Below are 15,724 nucleotides of genomic sequence, written 5' to 3' on the forward strand. Positions count from 1 at the left end.
TAATTTTACTAATTTTCTAGTAATTATTTACCTCAGCTGTAAGAAAAATGCTACGTGAACAGTGATCTTACGACCTTATACAACAGCATTTTGAAAACAACTGCGTATCTATCTTAGAGCAACTATTCAGACCAACCACAGCAAAACCCCCTCCAATTGGAAGTATTAAGAACCACTATGTTTGAGCCTGAAAGCTAAAGAACAAAATAATAATTTAATTTGGACAGGAGTCTGGGCAACGTATACTCCAGAATGCTACTTCTGAGTAAACTCCTCTTATTCGGAGCTAAAACTTTTCTAATTCCTAACTGAAAATCACATAAAGATGAAGCTCAGTATATAATATAGAGCAAGGAATAAAGTAATTAACCTACTGCCTACTTGCATTAAGACCCTGTCAGTCTTGTTTATTAAAAAGACATTATTTTTGCAGAGGAGATAATAGTGTTGTCAAAAGGAAAGACAGCTACTAATTTGGAAGAGTTCATACAAGAGAAGTAATTTCCTCTAAAAAAAAAAAAGCAAAAAACTGCACAGTAGAAAAAATACCAGAGAACTCCTTGACTCTGTCCCAATCCCATTTACAGAAAAACTAAACACAGTAATTACTGATCCCCAGTTACTGCGTGGATACCTTGTTGCTTAGTAGCAAATACCCCTATTCAAATGTACTTGAACAAGAAAATATTTCTAAGTAAATTAAAGTGGCAGTAGGACTGATTTGTTTTATTTTCTTGTGACCTTAACTAAAGAAAGAAAGGAAAACTGGGCAGGGTGCCATGTGGGAACCGATGTCAACACGTGACCATAATAATTGTGGAAGACAACCCATCTGAGTGGGAACATATTCTAAACATAATACCTAGGAAAAAGGCCAGAAACGATATACAAGGCACAAGTGGGAATACAGCAGCTATCACAGAGGGACAGTTCATTTCTTTAACAATTAGTAAACTAGTTTCTGCTTCAGAGCTTTCACAGACCAAGGCAGGGAGAGCACTGGGATGGCAAGGCGTGCCAGAGAGCTCAAAGATGTGTGTTGGTGGTTGCATACAACAGCATGCAATCCAAACTGAACTCACACAGTTTCAAGATCCCTACACGGCCCTCAGCTGAGGGTCAGAGGAGAACAACAGGGAGGGAGAAGTAGAGAGGAGTCTGGAGTATCAGAAATGTGAAGATATGCATGGGACTGGCACGCATTCAGCGAGTCTCAGATTCCAAATAAAATGAATTTCTCCAAGCACTGCTTAGAATGCTTTAAATAAAGCTCCAGATGAACTTGTCATAAATAATAGGTATAGATGTAAACTGAAGCTGGGTCAGACTTGTTAGTGGCCCAGGGATTTTAAAAACACAACCACTAGGCAAGCTGTCAATTCATGCATTATTGATTCATCTGCTTTTATGTGCCATTTAATTAGCAGAATAGATATCACCAATGCTCATGTCAAACATACAGACAAAAAAGCATTGAGCATTTTGAAGTGTACTTGTTTTTCTAAAAAGAAGGAAGTTCTTGAGTATATGAAGTGGCATAGGAGAGATGCAACTATACCCAGTCATGTGAACAGTATGAAAATCAGAAAAAAATGAAATTCTAAAAAAAAAAAAAAAAAAAAAAAAAGGAGGTATTTGCTGGTTATGGCTTTCAACATAATCTAGTTCAGAACTAGCTTTTTTTTTTTTTTTTTTTTTAAGGCTACATTTACGATCACCATAAATGCTCTGCTGATTCAGGCCACTGATCCATTTGGCACAGTATTCCGTGTCTGACAAGGGCAAGGAGAGCTGCACGTGAGCCTGGCCATTTCTGTGGTCCATTCCTCTAGTATTTCCCCAGCATTGTAGTAGAGATGTCAGCTGGTACACCCTTGAGTAATCCTTTGATTAGCTACTTACAGGCGTGATGTCTATGCATTCGTCTAATCCCTTTTTAAAGCTGCTGATACTGTTTGCCTTCACAACCTTCTGTAGCAGAAAGGTCCAGAAGTTTACAGCCTGCTTGGCAAAGAACTTTATCTACCTGGTCACAGGTCCACAGACCAAGGCTTAAGCAAAAAGCAAATAAATAAAGGAGCAATAATAAGAAAAAAATATTGACAGATACTAAGTCTGAAAATTCCATGACTCCTGGCTTGTCCAAAGCTTACATGCTTCACCTCTTTGACACTGATATACCACACAGAGACAAAACTGAACACCTCAGATACATTTACTGAAGTATGCATATTAAAAGTGCTTAATATCCAAATCCGTATTTTGAGCAGTGATATTTACAGCTTTTTCCAGCACCACAGATTAATTATACTAACAGGACTTGCAAGCATTACCCTTTTTTCAAGCTAGGGCACTAATTACAGAGAATACACCATGAAGGTGATATATTTCCAGAGACAGAACACATTTTTTTATCCACGTAGCCATTTCCACCAAGAGCAATGAAATACAGAATTAACTGAATTCATAGCAGTTACTTGCCCAGTTTAAAAGCCTGTCATATTTCAGATGACAGAGAATGGTATTAACGAATTGAAACTGAAATTTAAGAAAATAAGATATGCTAACTTAGTAATTGTGTTTTTACATGACCTAGTTGGAAATATTAGTTCAGAAGTAATTTCTGAGTTTACGATCCACTTTTACTTTAATGAGAAGATTTTAACACCTGTAAACAGCAGGTTTCAGCATGTGCTGAAAGAGCGTGTTAAGCCATCACAGGGTAGGATGGGAACCTGACAGCCGATATAATAGGCTATGTAAGTTTGTTATCAACAGAATTTAAATGATCTGTATTAGTAGGCTCTCAGGACAGTTTCACTTCAAATCAGAAGGGAATGGTGTTGCTAAAGCTTTTCTAAAGCCTGAAAGGGTGGAAAGAGAAAGGAAGAAATCTTACCTCACAATTTGTTCGTATGAACTGCTTAGTAGATTTTATAAACACAATTACAAAACATCAAATACATAGCTTTATATCAGAGCACTGCTACAACAAACAAACCAAGCCTGCAAGCAGAACATAACATCTAAAAGGAGAGAAACACAGGGAAATGAGTCACCACATCTGGAAACATTCAAATGCATGCGTACAATTAACTTACTGTTAATTGTATCTAAATGATTTTTGAACACCCAAAGATGGCAAATCATCATCCAAGCACATAGGATGGTTATTAATAATCAGAAATTGAAACGTGAAAGAGATATTAAAGGGAAAGGAACATACCAAATCTAGAACAGAGATTGCTGGCACAGCAGTCTGCTGCAGGTAGTAAGAAAGGGGAAAAAAGAGAGATGCACAGTGAAAACAAAGATAGGTTAGACTTGTTCTATTTTAAAAGCATTTTCTTTTATTTGTTAAGTCGGCTGCTTTAGAAAAGGAACTGAATTTGGCAAATTCCTGAAATAAAGAAATGCAAACAATCAAATAATCCATTTTTTATATCAGTACTGGTTTGACTCATTGGAAACTCAGGTTTTCTCTAGAGATGCTATTTATTGCATCTCTTGTAGTACAGACAGTGAAATGCAACTCAAATGCAAACTTTATGCAGTTCAACTGAAGCAAACAGACAACTAGTGGTTTTTAGTTTCAAAATGTTCCAAAATGAAGGAAGACCTTTATGCACAAATAGTATTTTAAATCCAGCACTTGCAGAGAAGACAGTTATTTTATACAACACAACTGGCTTTCTATTAACGACAAAAGACTTTTCTTTTTTTAAGTTTTGTTACAGTAAAACGTTAAAGACTGTGTGTAAAAATGGCAGTTTTATATGGATAATTTTTATGTCTACAGATAACTGCCTATGTGCTACAAGTAACATATTATTAACACAATCAGTTTGCCAATTATACATTTAAACTTTCCTTTCTTCAGTTTCCAAGCTTGAGGTATCTATTGTTTTAACCAGCAATACAGTTAGCCACAAGAAAAAAGGAAAGCAATGCAGACTGCAGCAAATGTGAGAAGAGTAAGTTTAGGAAATCAAGCGGCCAAAACAATCCTGAACTCAAATCCTACTCAAGCTGATAGCAATTTCTGAATGTTGAAATACACATGCAAACATTTCTCAACAAGTAAAAACTGCTTATCACAGAACTAAGCCAGCTATTCAAGATAAACAGAATACAGTGTATTACAGAGCTAGTTTTTAAGCCTTTCAGAGCACAGCTATTGGTATGCAACTTTGGTATCAGTGCTATTATTCAGAAAAGAGAAACCGATTCTCCTATAGGAATTGCTTCCCAGTAACAACAGATTTAAGAGATTCTGAGAGACAACCACCACCAGTGGAGTGATAAAAGCTTTATCATACTATTCAGTTGCATTATCTCAATTATATTATGAGCTGTCACGGTACTGAAGGTAAGGTAAGCAAACCTTTTCAAATACTGATTAAACTGTACACTATGCAAAATCTGGCTACATCTGAGCTGGAGCCCTTGGCAGAGTACATGAGTTGTTACAACACCCCAAAAGCACAAGGCTCATACTAACGCTTCCACCCAGCACTGTTAGTGTCACCCCACTGAGGTGGTGGTAAATGTAGAAGTAACGTCTGCCTCATACTCCAGCCTCTACTTGGAGAGGACCAACATGGTGGAACCTCAGTTCCCTGGAAACAGGAGGTATTCAGTCTTACAGGCACAAGACTATAAGTAAGAACTCTGATAGGTAACTCTACCTGAGGAACAAAAAAAGAAATAAAACAGGATTTTTTTTGTCCCCAATTCTGCTACAGATTTTTGTAATTTCAAATCATTTTGCTTGCGTTCCTGTAAACAAATTCCATCCCATATTTAACTTTCTAATCGTGCTCCAGCTACACAGCAAAATCCCTTTATCTAAAGAGAATTTCTACACCCACAACCAGAAAAGTAAATTTGACCTCCGACTTAGATTCTCTAATAGGTAGCTATGGTACTTTCATCACTTAAATGGTAAAGCCACTATAAGCTAGTGATGGCTCCTATAGCGATTTTAAAAATCAAAGACATTCAAGACAGCTCCATCCTCCTTTACCCTATAAGGACATCAAAATACTCAAACAAATCCAGAGAACCCACCAAGATAAACATTTACTATGCTTTTATCTAGAAAGGATTATCCCCTTTTACCCTTGCTCTTCTTTCTGCCTCCAGTCGCTGCATGATGAGCATAGTATCCACATCATCATCCTCCTCTTCATCATCATCTTCATCCTTTTGCTTTGACTCTTGAAGCCGCTTTTGGAACTGCCACTCCAGCATGAGTTTGCGCAGACGGTCATTCTCTTCGGCTGTACGATCAGGCTTGTTCTGAAGGTCCTGAATCTCTTTGCTCAGCATGTCCACGATGTGCATCTGTTGCTGCTTCTCCAGTTTCTCCTTAGCATCACGTTTCCAGGGATCTGGAGAGAGGCTATCGCTGGAGGACAGTTCTTCCTTGCTGATCGTAATGTACTGAAGATCTCTCCGCTCAATAGTCCGAGGCTGCTGCTGTGGCTGCAACTCTCGAATGACTGTTTCTTGAGGCCTCTGCAAAGTTGAAGGTTTTTCTGATTTCACTTGTTGGAGGGAAACAGGAGGAACCACAGGCTGAGCAGGAATTAGGGGCTGAGAACGCATTTGGCCCAGTTTTCTCTCCTGCTCACGACGCTTCCTTTCTCGTTCTTCTTCCAAGCGTGCCTTTTCCTTTTCATACCACCTCTGATGCTCTTCTCTTTTTTTACGCTCAGCAGCAGCCACCTGGGAAGACGCTTGTGTTCCTATCTGATTTGGCAGAGGAGGGGGAGGCAGAGGCAAATCCATTTGTGGTTCATCAAATTCAGCTGCATAATGCACTGGAGGAGGTGGTGGTGGCGGAGGAAGATCTGTTCTGATGGGCTGGGAAATGGCCACTGGAGTGGGCTGGCTCGTAGCCGGAGTTTTCCAACGGCCAGGTCCACTTTTAGTTAAACAAGAACCAGGCGAAACTGGTTTGGATGAATGGTTCAGGTGTTCTTGGCTAGAGGTGCTGGAATCCACAGATGAATTCATCCACTGATCGCTGTCTGACTTCCGATCAATATACTCCACGTCCTTCCGTATAACAACTTCCAAACGATTCCTGTCTGGCTGGAAAACTTTATCTCGGAGTTCTTCCTGGGAACGAGCCACGCGCTGGAAAAAATTAAACAAAGCATCTATTTCATGGTCTTTCTATATTAAAACATATTTGAAATCCTAAAAGCCTAAATGGCTCACAAACTGCATTCTTATTGGTGAAGGTAATTGCTTTTAGTGAAGTTCAGCATTTCCATGCCCAGCGAGTTTCCCAAAACCAATAATAAAATACTCTTCTCCATTCTTTAAGCTCGTACAAGTGATAGAAGATTTTGCAACCTCTCAAATGGCTGGAAACCTGGACTGGGAGGAAGGAGGAATGCAAAATGGTGCTTAAGCCAAAAACTTCCCTAGCTCTCACAATTTCTCAGGCCTCTCCCTGACACCCCCTCGTACCCCACACAAGAGTCCTGGCAGCTTGCACAGCAGCTCCAGCACACCAGCTCTGCCATTCAGGCTTCAGCTGGCTTGATGAACACTTTTCCTATTGGGAGGACAAACAGAAAGACGAGGGAGCCTCTGCCCACCCTCCTCCGTTAATAAGGGAGATGACCCAGCTGGAAGCTCTCACTATGACAGTCATTCATGGGTGCGGAATATGGGCAGTCACATCCAGTTCTACCTGCATTTGGGGCACAGACTTTGGTCTGTGCTTTTATCACTTTCTTAGTGTGTCAAACACCCAAGTCTTTTTGTATTCAAGCTTGAGGTCTCACTGCACCGTACTACCTCCTGAAAGGGAATACTGGGCCATAAATTAGGCTTATCAAATCTGTTAATGATTTTCTTGAAGCAAATGTTCATGCTCTGAATGTTAGGAAGTACTAAGCACTGAACACATAATGTACCAATTATCAACAACCGAGAGAAGACTAACAAAGCAAACTCCTTTTCTTTTTCCCCCCATCAGTGACCTTAACTGTGACCTCAAAAGAATGCCTTCTTTGAGATGAACAAGTGTATTTTTTATGCTCTGTTAGTCCAGCAGATCTGAACACACAGCTATTTGTGTTAGATTTGCTGTAAAGATGCACCTAAGCAAACAGTTTGCTAATGCGTTCAGTACAGAAAACAGGCGTTTCACATCAGTCAGTAGCTTCGGGCAGCTTTTACAAGCCCAGCTTTCACTGTAAAGATTTAACAGATTTTATTTATTTATTAGATCTATTTTCCTCTAATGTCAACTTAGAAGTATTGCATGGTGGGGAAAAATTGTGTACGCTTCCAATGCTTGTAGGGAGCTAAAAGCTTCTAGTTGCTTGCTTTATGAAAACATTTCTTCAATGTTCTCAGCCTTAAGACCATAGCTCAAATTCAGCATCTGTCAAGAACTTTAACAGATGGGGTTCATCTCATCAGTTTTAACTGCCTCATTTAAGCTACTCACTTAAGCTTGCACCTTAAGCAGGGGAGAGGTGCACGTCCAGATGGCAGCTCATCCCATTAGGGCAGAGATACTACTCTCCTTTGCTTCTATGATGCAGTATCAATGTTACTTAGATGACATTGCTTTTCAAAAAGTAACAACATACCAAGCCTGGTGTGAGGCTCAGCTTTTATCACAAATTAGGAACAGCAACAACAATTTCTCTCTCTAAATACGTATTTTTGAGTGATGATGCTGTCTCTGGTGCATTAGGAGGAAAAAAAAAGATGACGCAGCGACTGGATTCAGACAACCAAGATTACTCAAATCCATACAGGAAATGAAAAGTCATCATTTACAAAGAATAGAACATTATCTTTCTTTTGACTTTTATAAAGGTACAGTGGCTGTAAATTCATTTTAGGTCAAGAAGCATCTGCATTTTGGTAACAGGGCAGGATCAATGCAAGCAAAAAAAATCATGCAGCTTTAAAGTTTTTTCCTTTTTTTTATTTTTTATCTGAAAAGGGAATGTGTTTCAGTGAAGACCTTGGATAAGTTTCAAAATACTGTTCTGTTTAATTTTTAATACTTCACTGTCACTTAACCAATGCGCCCTGCAAGCGAAGAGATTTTTCCACATAAACCTTCTTAGAAGGTTTAGTTTACTTTTCAGAAAACCACAAAACTTTTTACAAGATAAACCATACTACTGTCGACTCTCCATTATCCTGAGTAATAGGGACTTAAAATATCCGAGATAACAGGTCTACATAACTTGATAACACAAATTCTGTGGAGAAAAAAAAGAAGGTAAAAAAGTAGGGTTTCTGAACCCAGGTCAGCCTTGGAAGAAGCACAGTTATCCCCTCATCTGCGGTATGGTTTATCCTCAACAGCTCTGAGATCATAGTGAGTTGCTGCAAAAATGCTTTCAGCAAATGGGAAGTGGAAATCAAGCAGTTTCTGTCCCTGTCCCTCCACCCTCCTCCTTTCTTACAGTGAAAGAAATAGCTTCTGACCTGCATTGTACTATTGATCGAGTGATTACTTTCTGCCTGGACCTGTGGTTTCTCTTCATAATTTGGCCACTGACTCTGAGCTGGACCCATTCGATCCTGGGACTTTGAAGCTGGGAATGTGAAATATTCCCTAGTATAGGTCTGTGTTGGGATGGGATAAGCTTCGGGTCGTGGAGGCAGAGTCTGTTCCTGAAAAAGGTAGAAAGAACGTAAGATAGAATTTTTCTTATCACGCAGATCTCTACAGAATGTTATTCTAAACATGCATTTCCTATAAGTTTTGTTTTGCCTTCTGAGAGTATTATTTGTCTGGAATAACAGATATGGAGGTTTTCCAGTATCAAATATAAACTGTGGTTATGACTAATGTTTTTATGGTCTGAAAACAAGTACGTAATATTGGCATAAGCCAAAGAAATTGCAGTGACAGCTTCGTGAACAAAATTTCATGAAAATCACCCAAACTTTTCTCAATCTTTCATTAAGCTTTAACAAGCAAAACCCCCCACCCAGTCACTAGCACCAGCGTTATGCTGAAATACTTAAGTGAGACACTGGTTTGACTCAAGCACACTGATCCTATTGATAGCTTAGGAAAGTTTAATAGCCAGCATTTTGCTTGCCACTTCTGACCTCTGTACAAAGATTTCCAGTCGAGACTGAGGTTATTTTGGTGGTAGTTCCAGATGCATAAGCATTCTTTCCCCCAGGGCTTGGAGGCTGATCTGTTGGAAAGTTAAAGGAAGCATTTATGTGCCTGTTAATATTAATTTACATAACTTAATCAAACAACAGTATTCACAACAGAAGTATGATTTTTCCTCTGAATAGTTCTAACAAGAGGCTTGCTCCAAAAACATTGCTACTACATAATTATTTTAAACAATCAATTTTTTTTTTTTAAACAAACAAACAACAAAAAAAACAATCACCCCTTTGGAATTCAACAGTCTTTAAAGTTAGTGGAAGAGGCATCTACCTCTAAAAGAAGGATAATCTTTCTTACTTGCTACATTGGGGCTGGAGCGATGATCGGCTCTGTTCTTCATTAATCTATCATCCCCTGGCAGCTTCTTTGGTTCACTGTACTCTGTCCATGGCAGCTGAGGGCTCTCCGGTGACCCATTTTGCGTGGAGTTGTTATACAGCTCAAAACCTTCACTCTTTGGTCGGGGTTTACCTGAGCCACGGCGGTCAGAAACTGTAACAGTTGATATATATTTTCCCCCTTTCACTTATATTAACTACTGTCTAGCATACTCCTTCCAAGAGTTCCCTTGCATTTAGAAGAAAAAATGAGTTTCTGGTAAAGCAATTATTAAAATCTTTGCTTCTTCAGATATGCAATTCCACTTCTGTATCAACGGTACAGGATTCCTTTGATTTTTATGGCTTCAAAAGAGCTTTTGAAAAGATAAAACAGTATTTGGTAAAGCCAAATGTGCCTTACTAAAAAGTCTCTTGCTGACTCATAGAGGCATATGGCAACTGGGATGGTGTTGTAAACTGTGGTAATAAGGATTTGTTCTTTTAACCCATTCTTTTCTATTCTATAGTATATATAGAAAAGGACTTCCTTTATAAAAATATTTTACGTAAGACTTGCATGTTAGCTCTGTGAAGTACAATGATAAAAACATAACATTGGAGAAACTGAAGAATTTATGATCAGGCACACAAACTTAAGAAGATAGGTTTCAGTATTTCTAGTTTAAAAACTAAATAAAACATGTTCCTGGGGTTTCTGTTTTTGTTTTTCTCCCTTTGTAATTACATTACACTCTCTGGTTACAGGGAAGTCATACTCCATGAGGAGGAGGGAAGCTTTTATGTAAGCGATAGAAAAGCTATTGAAGTTATAAAGATGTTTGTATTCGTTATATTTCATTAATTAAAATAGAAATTATTTCAAAACCAGGCCTGTATTTAAATTCTTTTTTTTAAAAAAAGGCACAAATGCAAAACACTTATTAATGATTAGACTAGTATAATTTTAAGCAGTATTTAAAAATCATATGAACTTTTGATAAGAAAATAAATGCTTCCATTCTATGCAATTAAATTTCGTCTGATTTAATGCTTTAGTAGTATTTGGCAAGTTACTATGAATTATTGTGTTTTCTGCATTCTAAGTCATAAAAAAGCTGTTATTGCTATATATAATATTATTCTTGTTTGTTTACCTCTTTGCATCATGGGGGATGGCTGATTAAGCAAGGTTGCCAGACCATGGTAAATTGCTCCTTGTTTTGCTACTTCCAGTGTTACTACAGAACCTGTCCTTGTCATAAGTTCTGCTGCCCTGCAATAGAAGTCAGAGCAAATAAAACAAAATCAGGCACTGTATTACTTATTTCTCCTTGTCATCATTTTTTAATGTCACAATTCCCTCATATTTGTTCTAGTTACCTTTTGTTTGACAAAACACTATTTTTTCTGACTAATACTTAAAATCAGTTGAAAAAATAGGAAAACAACAGCTAGAAGCTAGTCTGTTTACTAAACAGATGATACGCTTACATATAAGTATTTCCAGCTTCTGCAGGTAATTGTCAGAAGCCAAAATATTTAAAAATTAGAGCTAAGAACAGCTTGCTAAAAGATACAGCCCAAATGTGTAACATCATCTCTGAGCTGAAAACTCTTGTTACTAAGATAACAAAGAGAGAGATTTAAAAAGGAAAAAAAAAAAAACAACAAAGAAGAGAGACGAAGCCTAATGGGGGGGGGCGGGGGTATGGGGGTGGGAAGCCCAAGACCTTTTTCAGTTAACTACTACTCTAGCTTTATTATTTTTTCTATGTAAAGACACTGAGTGAAAGCATTCTGTACCTTTCCTGGGACAGGCCCACCAAACTTCGACCGTCCACACTGAGCAACTGATCCCCTGCAGCCAGACGACCATCCTAATTACATATTCAAGAAAGAAAAAAAAAATCATGCACCAACGCTAACTTGGTGTAAATGAAAACAATTCATTCACACTAGCAAATAAAGGATTTAAAAGTATTTGCAAAGGATTTTTCCACCTCTGAAATTCTGATGTTTAAAACTATTACTAACCACATCTGCAGCACCTCCTTTCACAACAGACTTGACGTATATTCCAAGTTTATCTTGACCAGCACCCTACAGAGAAAAGGATATTATTACATTTATATTTAATCTCTTGAGCATTCCATAAATTTTACTAAAAATTTACATGGCTAGATAAACCTCTAAGTTTTTTTTCCTCCCCAAACCAGGAAAACAAAAAGTTATATAGAAGAGAGTTAAGGTCACTTAAAATCAAAAGAAGGCTTTAATATTAGGCCTCTTGAACCTGCAAGCTGTTAGAAGCAAACAATATGTGGTCTTAATGCAAGCTTCAATAATCAAGAAAATATGTCAACTAAAATTTACACTTCAGGAGTTTGTTTTAATCCCCTTCTAATGAGAAATACTTATTTGCACTTTTGTATGCATGCTGTTTATTTATTTTAGATACCTGTGTATTATGTTCCAAAAGACTGCAGTGTTACCCTTGCTAATACCCAAATCTAACAAGATAAATTGCAGATTGCCTATTCTGCTTTGAGAATTAATGACCAAAAGGAATAAAAAATGCTTTTTACAGTAAAAGTTATTAGGACAGTAAATGAGCTAGCAAAGAGGAAAAAACAGTGCTTTTGCTTTTATAATAAACAAGTAGATGTTACAACTAGTAAGTATTTCAGAGTTAACAAAACCACTGTTTAAGTCTACTGCAGAACCGTACAATTTTGTTCATAAAAATCTGCCTCAAAGTATCCCACTGAATTTTAAAAGGACTGTTAACATATTGCTAGACAGCCAACAGATTTAAGGCATGAGGACGCGAGCATCTATTCAAGCCATGCTGTTGCATCATCCACGTGCTCCAATTTACAAGACACCACACAAGTCTACGTTAGTATCACAAACCTTTAAATTGTCACTTATAATGTAAGACAATCACTTGTGACTACACTATTTAGCATAGCAAGCCATATCATTTAAACTAATCCGCATGTCACTGTGAAGAACACTACAGAACTACTGTTAGGTTTTCAGAGCACAGATTTTGTTTTCTACAATAACACCCAGGTTGATTTTGTACTGAAAATGCAAATTCCTCATCCTCTCCCCCCCACTTTTCCAACTCTACTTCTTTTGTCAGCAAAAGCATTCATGGCTTCCATCATTATAATGAAATAAAGTAGAAAAGTACAGATTTTCTTCAAAAGCAAGCATTATACAAGATTTTTCTAAGCAGGTGAAGGATTAAATTTTTATTAATTAAAACTTGAGTTAATTCCAAATGTTTATTCAAAAGGCACAGAACAGGATTTACTTTGAGTCCCACGATTCAAGATTAACATTCTATATGTCCAAATTTTTCAGAACAATTGCATAAGTTGTACATAAAGGGAAAAAAAGAAAAGAACTTCAATAAAATAACTAAAGAAAAGACATTTTCTGTGTCTAGGAAGAACATAAAGGTAATTAAAATATATATAAATAAATACACACTTTTTTTCTGAAAGGACTCTAAGGAAACATTCAGACAACTGCATATTATTTTTTAACTTTATACTAGAAGAATCAGTTAAAGTTATGAGAAATACAAGTCAGAAGACAGCTAGATAAACGCAATGAAAAATGAAAGCCACGCTTCATAAATCTTTTTCCTCAAGCAACCAAGAAGCACATGGAAAATGCTGATCTGGCTGACAGAACATCTAGCCCTCCAAAAAGTATGTGGCAAGATCTCTTACTAGGAATTCTTAAAGAATTTAAAGTTGTCATGGGATAAGATGGAAGTTGTCCATGCACATTAGTAACTAGTTCAACAACGGATAGGAAGTTTTTACTTTTCACAAGGAATGGAAGCTATCAGAGAAGACCTAAATGAATGTGCTGTTCACGAGGCTCACAAGTTTTTCAGAAAAAAGGGCAAACAATACTATAACTAAATTTGCTGGATAGAAAATGCACCAGTCAAAACCAGGGGCTGGAGAAGAACCACGTGATACCGAGCACTGGAGTAACAGGGGAAAATGCATTTTACTGGTCCAAATGTGAAGTAATGCTCCAACCCTGTAGGGGGGACTGGTCCCCATCAGGGCAATTTTGGCATAAACAGCCCAGAAGAGTTATCACCTCTCCTTATTGGGAAGTGAAGGTTAAGATGATTGGCCTCCTTCCTCTGCCTCCAACCACTAAATATACGTAGAGGCATGCTCCTTCTGTTCCAAAGGACGAAAGAGTCAACAGCAAGAGTCGCCCATCCACCCCCCTTTAAGTTACAACCCCATGGATCACAGTCACATATAATTGCAGGGATGAAGCAACAGCTTTTCTTGGAGCCAGACTGACCAAGACTAATCAGATATCTCTAAAGCTACCTGGGACTGAAACTGCTTTATTCAGTCTTAGCTTCATCAGCTGCTAGCAAGAATCTCACCCTCTTGGATCCAGTGTCCAAAGATCTGCCTAACACAGTTAAAGATAAGGTGGAAACAGCAAGCTGGTGGAAGAGCACTGCCACTTTAAAAAGTGCACACTTTAATCAAGAAATTTGGGGATCACGAGTTTGCTAATCATGACTTACATCATACTGTATCTGTATGTGTCACCTTTCTTATCCTTGACTATGATCATATACTTTAGATGAAGTTGGAACCTTCTGTTAAAGCCCGTGTTACCTGCACTGTTTTTGCAAATAGTGATTAAGACAATCATTTGCAACTGCACAAATACCCATACAATAGTTTCTAAACTGGCTTTAACTGTTCAAGAAACATCTTTTTAGTTACTGTTTTCAGAGCAATCTTTATATATCAGCTCAAACATCTGGGAGCCAACAGAACTATTAGACAAGAGCAAAGAAAACTGAAAACACAGTGGTCACTATGTAACTAGAGGGTTCACATTTAGAAAACTGTAATTCTCATTATTCCCTTACAAAAAGGCACCAGCAGAACCATGAGGCTCAGAGGATAACAAGAATGATCAGGAACACGGGGTTACTTCCTTGAGAGAACCAGATAATATGGACTCTATGGACTCCTCAGCTTAGAAACAATCAAGAGAGGAAGCGAAGGTCTATGGAATTACGAATGGCAGACAGGATTATTTATCATCTCTCTAGTCAGTCAAGACAAAACTTTCTTACTCATGCTATCAGGTAGCATATTTTATAAAGTCAACAATTCCTCCTCCCCACCACCCCAAGGGAAAAAAAAAAAAACACCACCAAACCAACAACCTTTTTTCCAAAGGATTTCATAATTCAGTTGGGAAACTGCCAATAGACTGCTGCAGAGGCCAAAGATTCACGGTAATATCTTCCAAGGGCTTTCAGAAAAAGTGATACAGATGTAATACATACTGGAAAAAAAATCTGAAATTACAGAAAGCTAGAAACTAGGAGGAAACATCTTACATGTGTTCTGTTACACTTTCTGCCTAAGTATCTGTTATTAGACACAGCTGAAAGATACCACATCAGATGGATTTTTTCTCCAACTGTTCTTGCACTCTAAACCTTACACTGATTCTTCATGTTTCAAGGGAGCTGACATTTTGCTCACTATTCCTTCTTTTCTAAGTGTTCTTTTGAAGCCTATACAGTTTGTCGATCCTTCTCCTGTGTGCCTTTTTTTTTTTTTAAGACAAGTTATGAGCAGATGCATTAGCTCCAAGTCACCTACTTAACACAAGGCTAATGAATTTTAAAAGTATAAAAATGATTTTAAAATAAGTCTCTATTTATTCAGATTACATAGAACATCTTTAGCGTCTACCACATCTACTCCCAGAGTAGGACAAATACGTCTTTTCTTTCCTGTGTACTTTATACACCATTTATTAGTATGTTTCTAACAAGATGCCTACTATATTCACTTATGCTTAGGCAGACCTCTTACTAAGCATCATCGAGTTTAACTTATCTTCCTGTGACTTTTCCCCTAAGCTTTATAGTCATTGGAATCCAAATTCTTAATTTCTATTGAAACACTTATTTTTGCATCAGTTCCATCTTCCAGGAGACTGCACAGTTATTAAGACCCTTTTTGTGTCCTTAACATGTAGTTAGCCATGCATGCTAACCTCCAAAGTGAGCAAAATTCTCATATGTACCATGTGAATTTTTCTCCTATCACTTACTGACATTACAGTAGAACAGGTTTCTTTGTAGACTGCTTATTAAACTGTTTTTCTTTTAAAGAAATATGAAGGTCAGCAT

At 37.7% G+C, this 15,724-nt stretch overlaps 1 protein-coding gene across 28 annotated transcripts in view; it reads right to left on the reverse strand.

The window, feature by feature from the left end:
• AFDN (afadin, adherens junction formation factor) overlaps positions 1 to 15,724 on the reverse strand; it is a 130,257-nt gene that overhangs the window by 10,653 nt on the left and 103,880 nt on the right. For 14 of the 28 annotated variants that reach the window (XR_010830301.1, XM_066994104.1, XM_066994094.1 and 11 more), the window contains 8 exons: positions 11,539 to 11,604; positions 11,308 to 11,381; positions 10,659 to 10,777; positions 9,482 to 9,676; positions 9,109 to 9,200; positions 8,476 to 8,664; positions 5,122 to 6,144; positions 3,227 to 3,262 (listed from right to left, as the gene is read on the reverse strand). Coding sequence is in view for 27 of the 28 variants with exons in the window: in XM_066994104.1 (XP_066850205.1) it covers positions 3,227 to 3,262; positions 5,122 to 6,144; positions 8,476 to 8,664; positions 9,109 to 9,200; positions 9,482 to 9,676; positions 10,659 to 10,777; positions 11,308 to 11,381; positions 11,539 to 11,604 (1,794 nt within the window). In the remaining variant the exon portion in view is untranslated. The remainder of the gene's footprint in view (positions 1 to 3,226; positions 3,263 to 5,121; positions 6,145 to 8,475; positions 8,665 to 9,108; positions 9,201 to 9,481; positions 9,677 to 10,658; positions 10,778 to 11,307; positions 11,382 to 11,538; positions 11,605 to 15,724) is intronic. The other 14 variants (XM_066994117.1, XM_066994112.1, XM_066994110.1 and 11 more) reach the window with 2 other exon arrangements.

This window comes from Anser cygnoides, chromosome 3, assembly GCF_040182565.1.
Source record: "Anser cygnoides isolate HZ-2024a breed goose chromosome 3, Taihu_goose_T2T_genome, whole genome shotgun sequence".
NCBI lineage: Eukaryota > Metazoa > Chordata > Aves > Anseriformes > Anatidae > Anser > Anser cygnoides.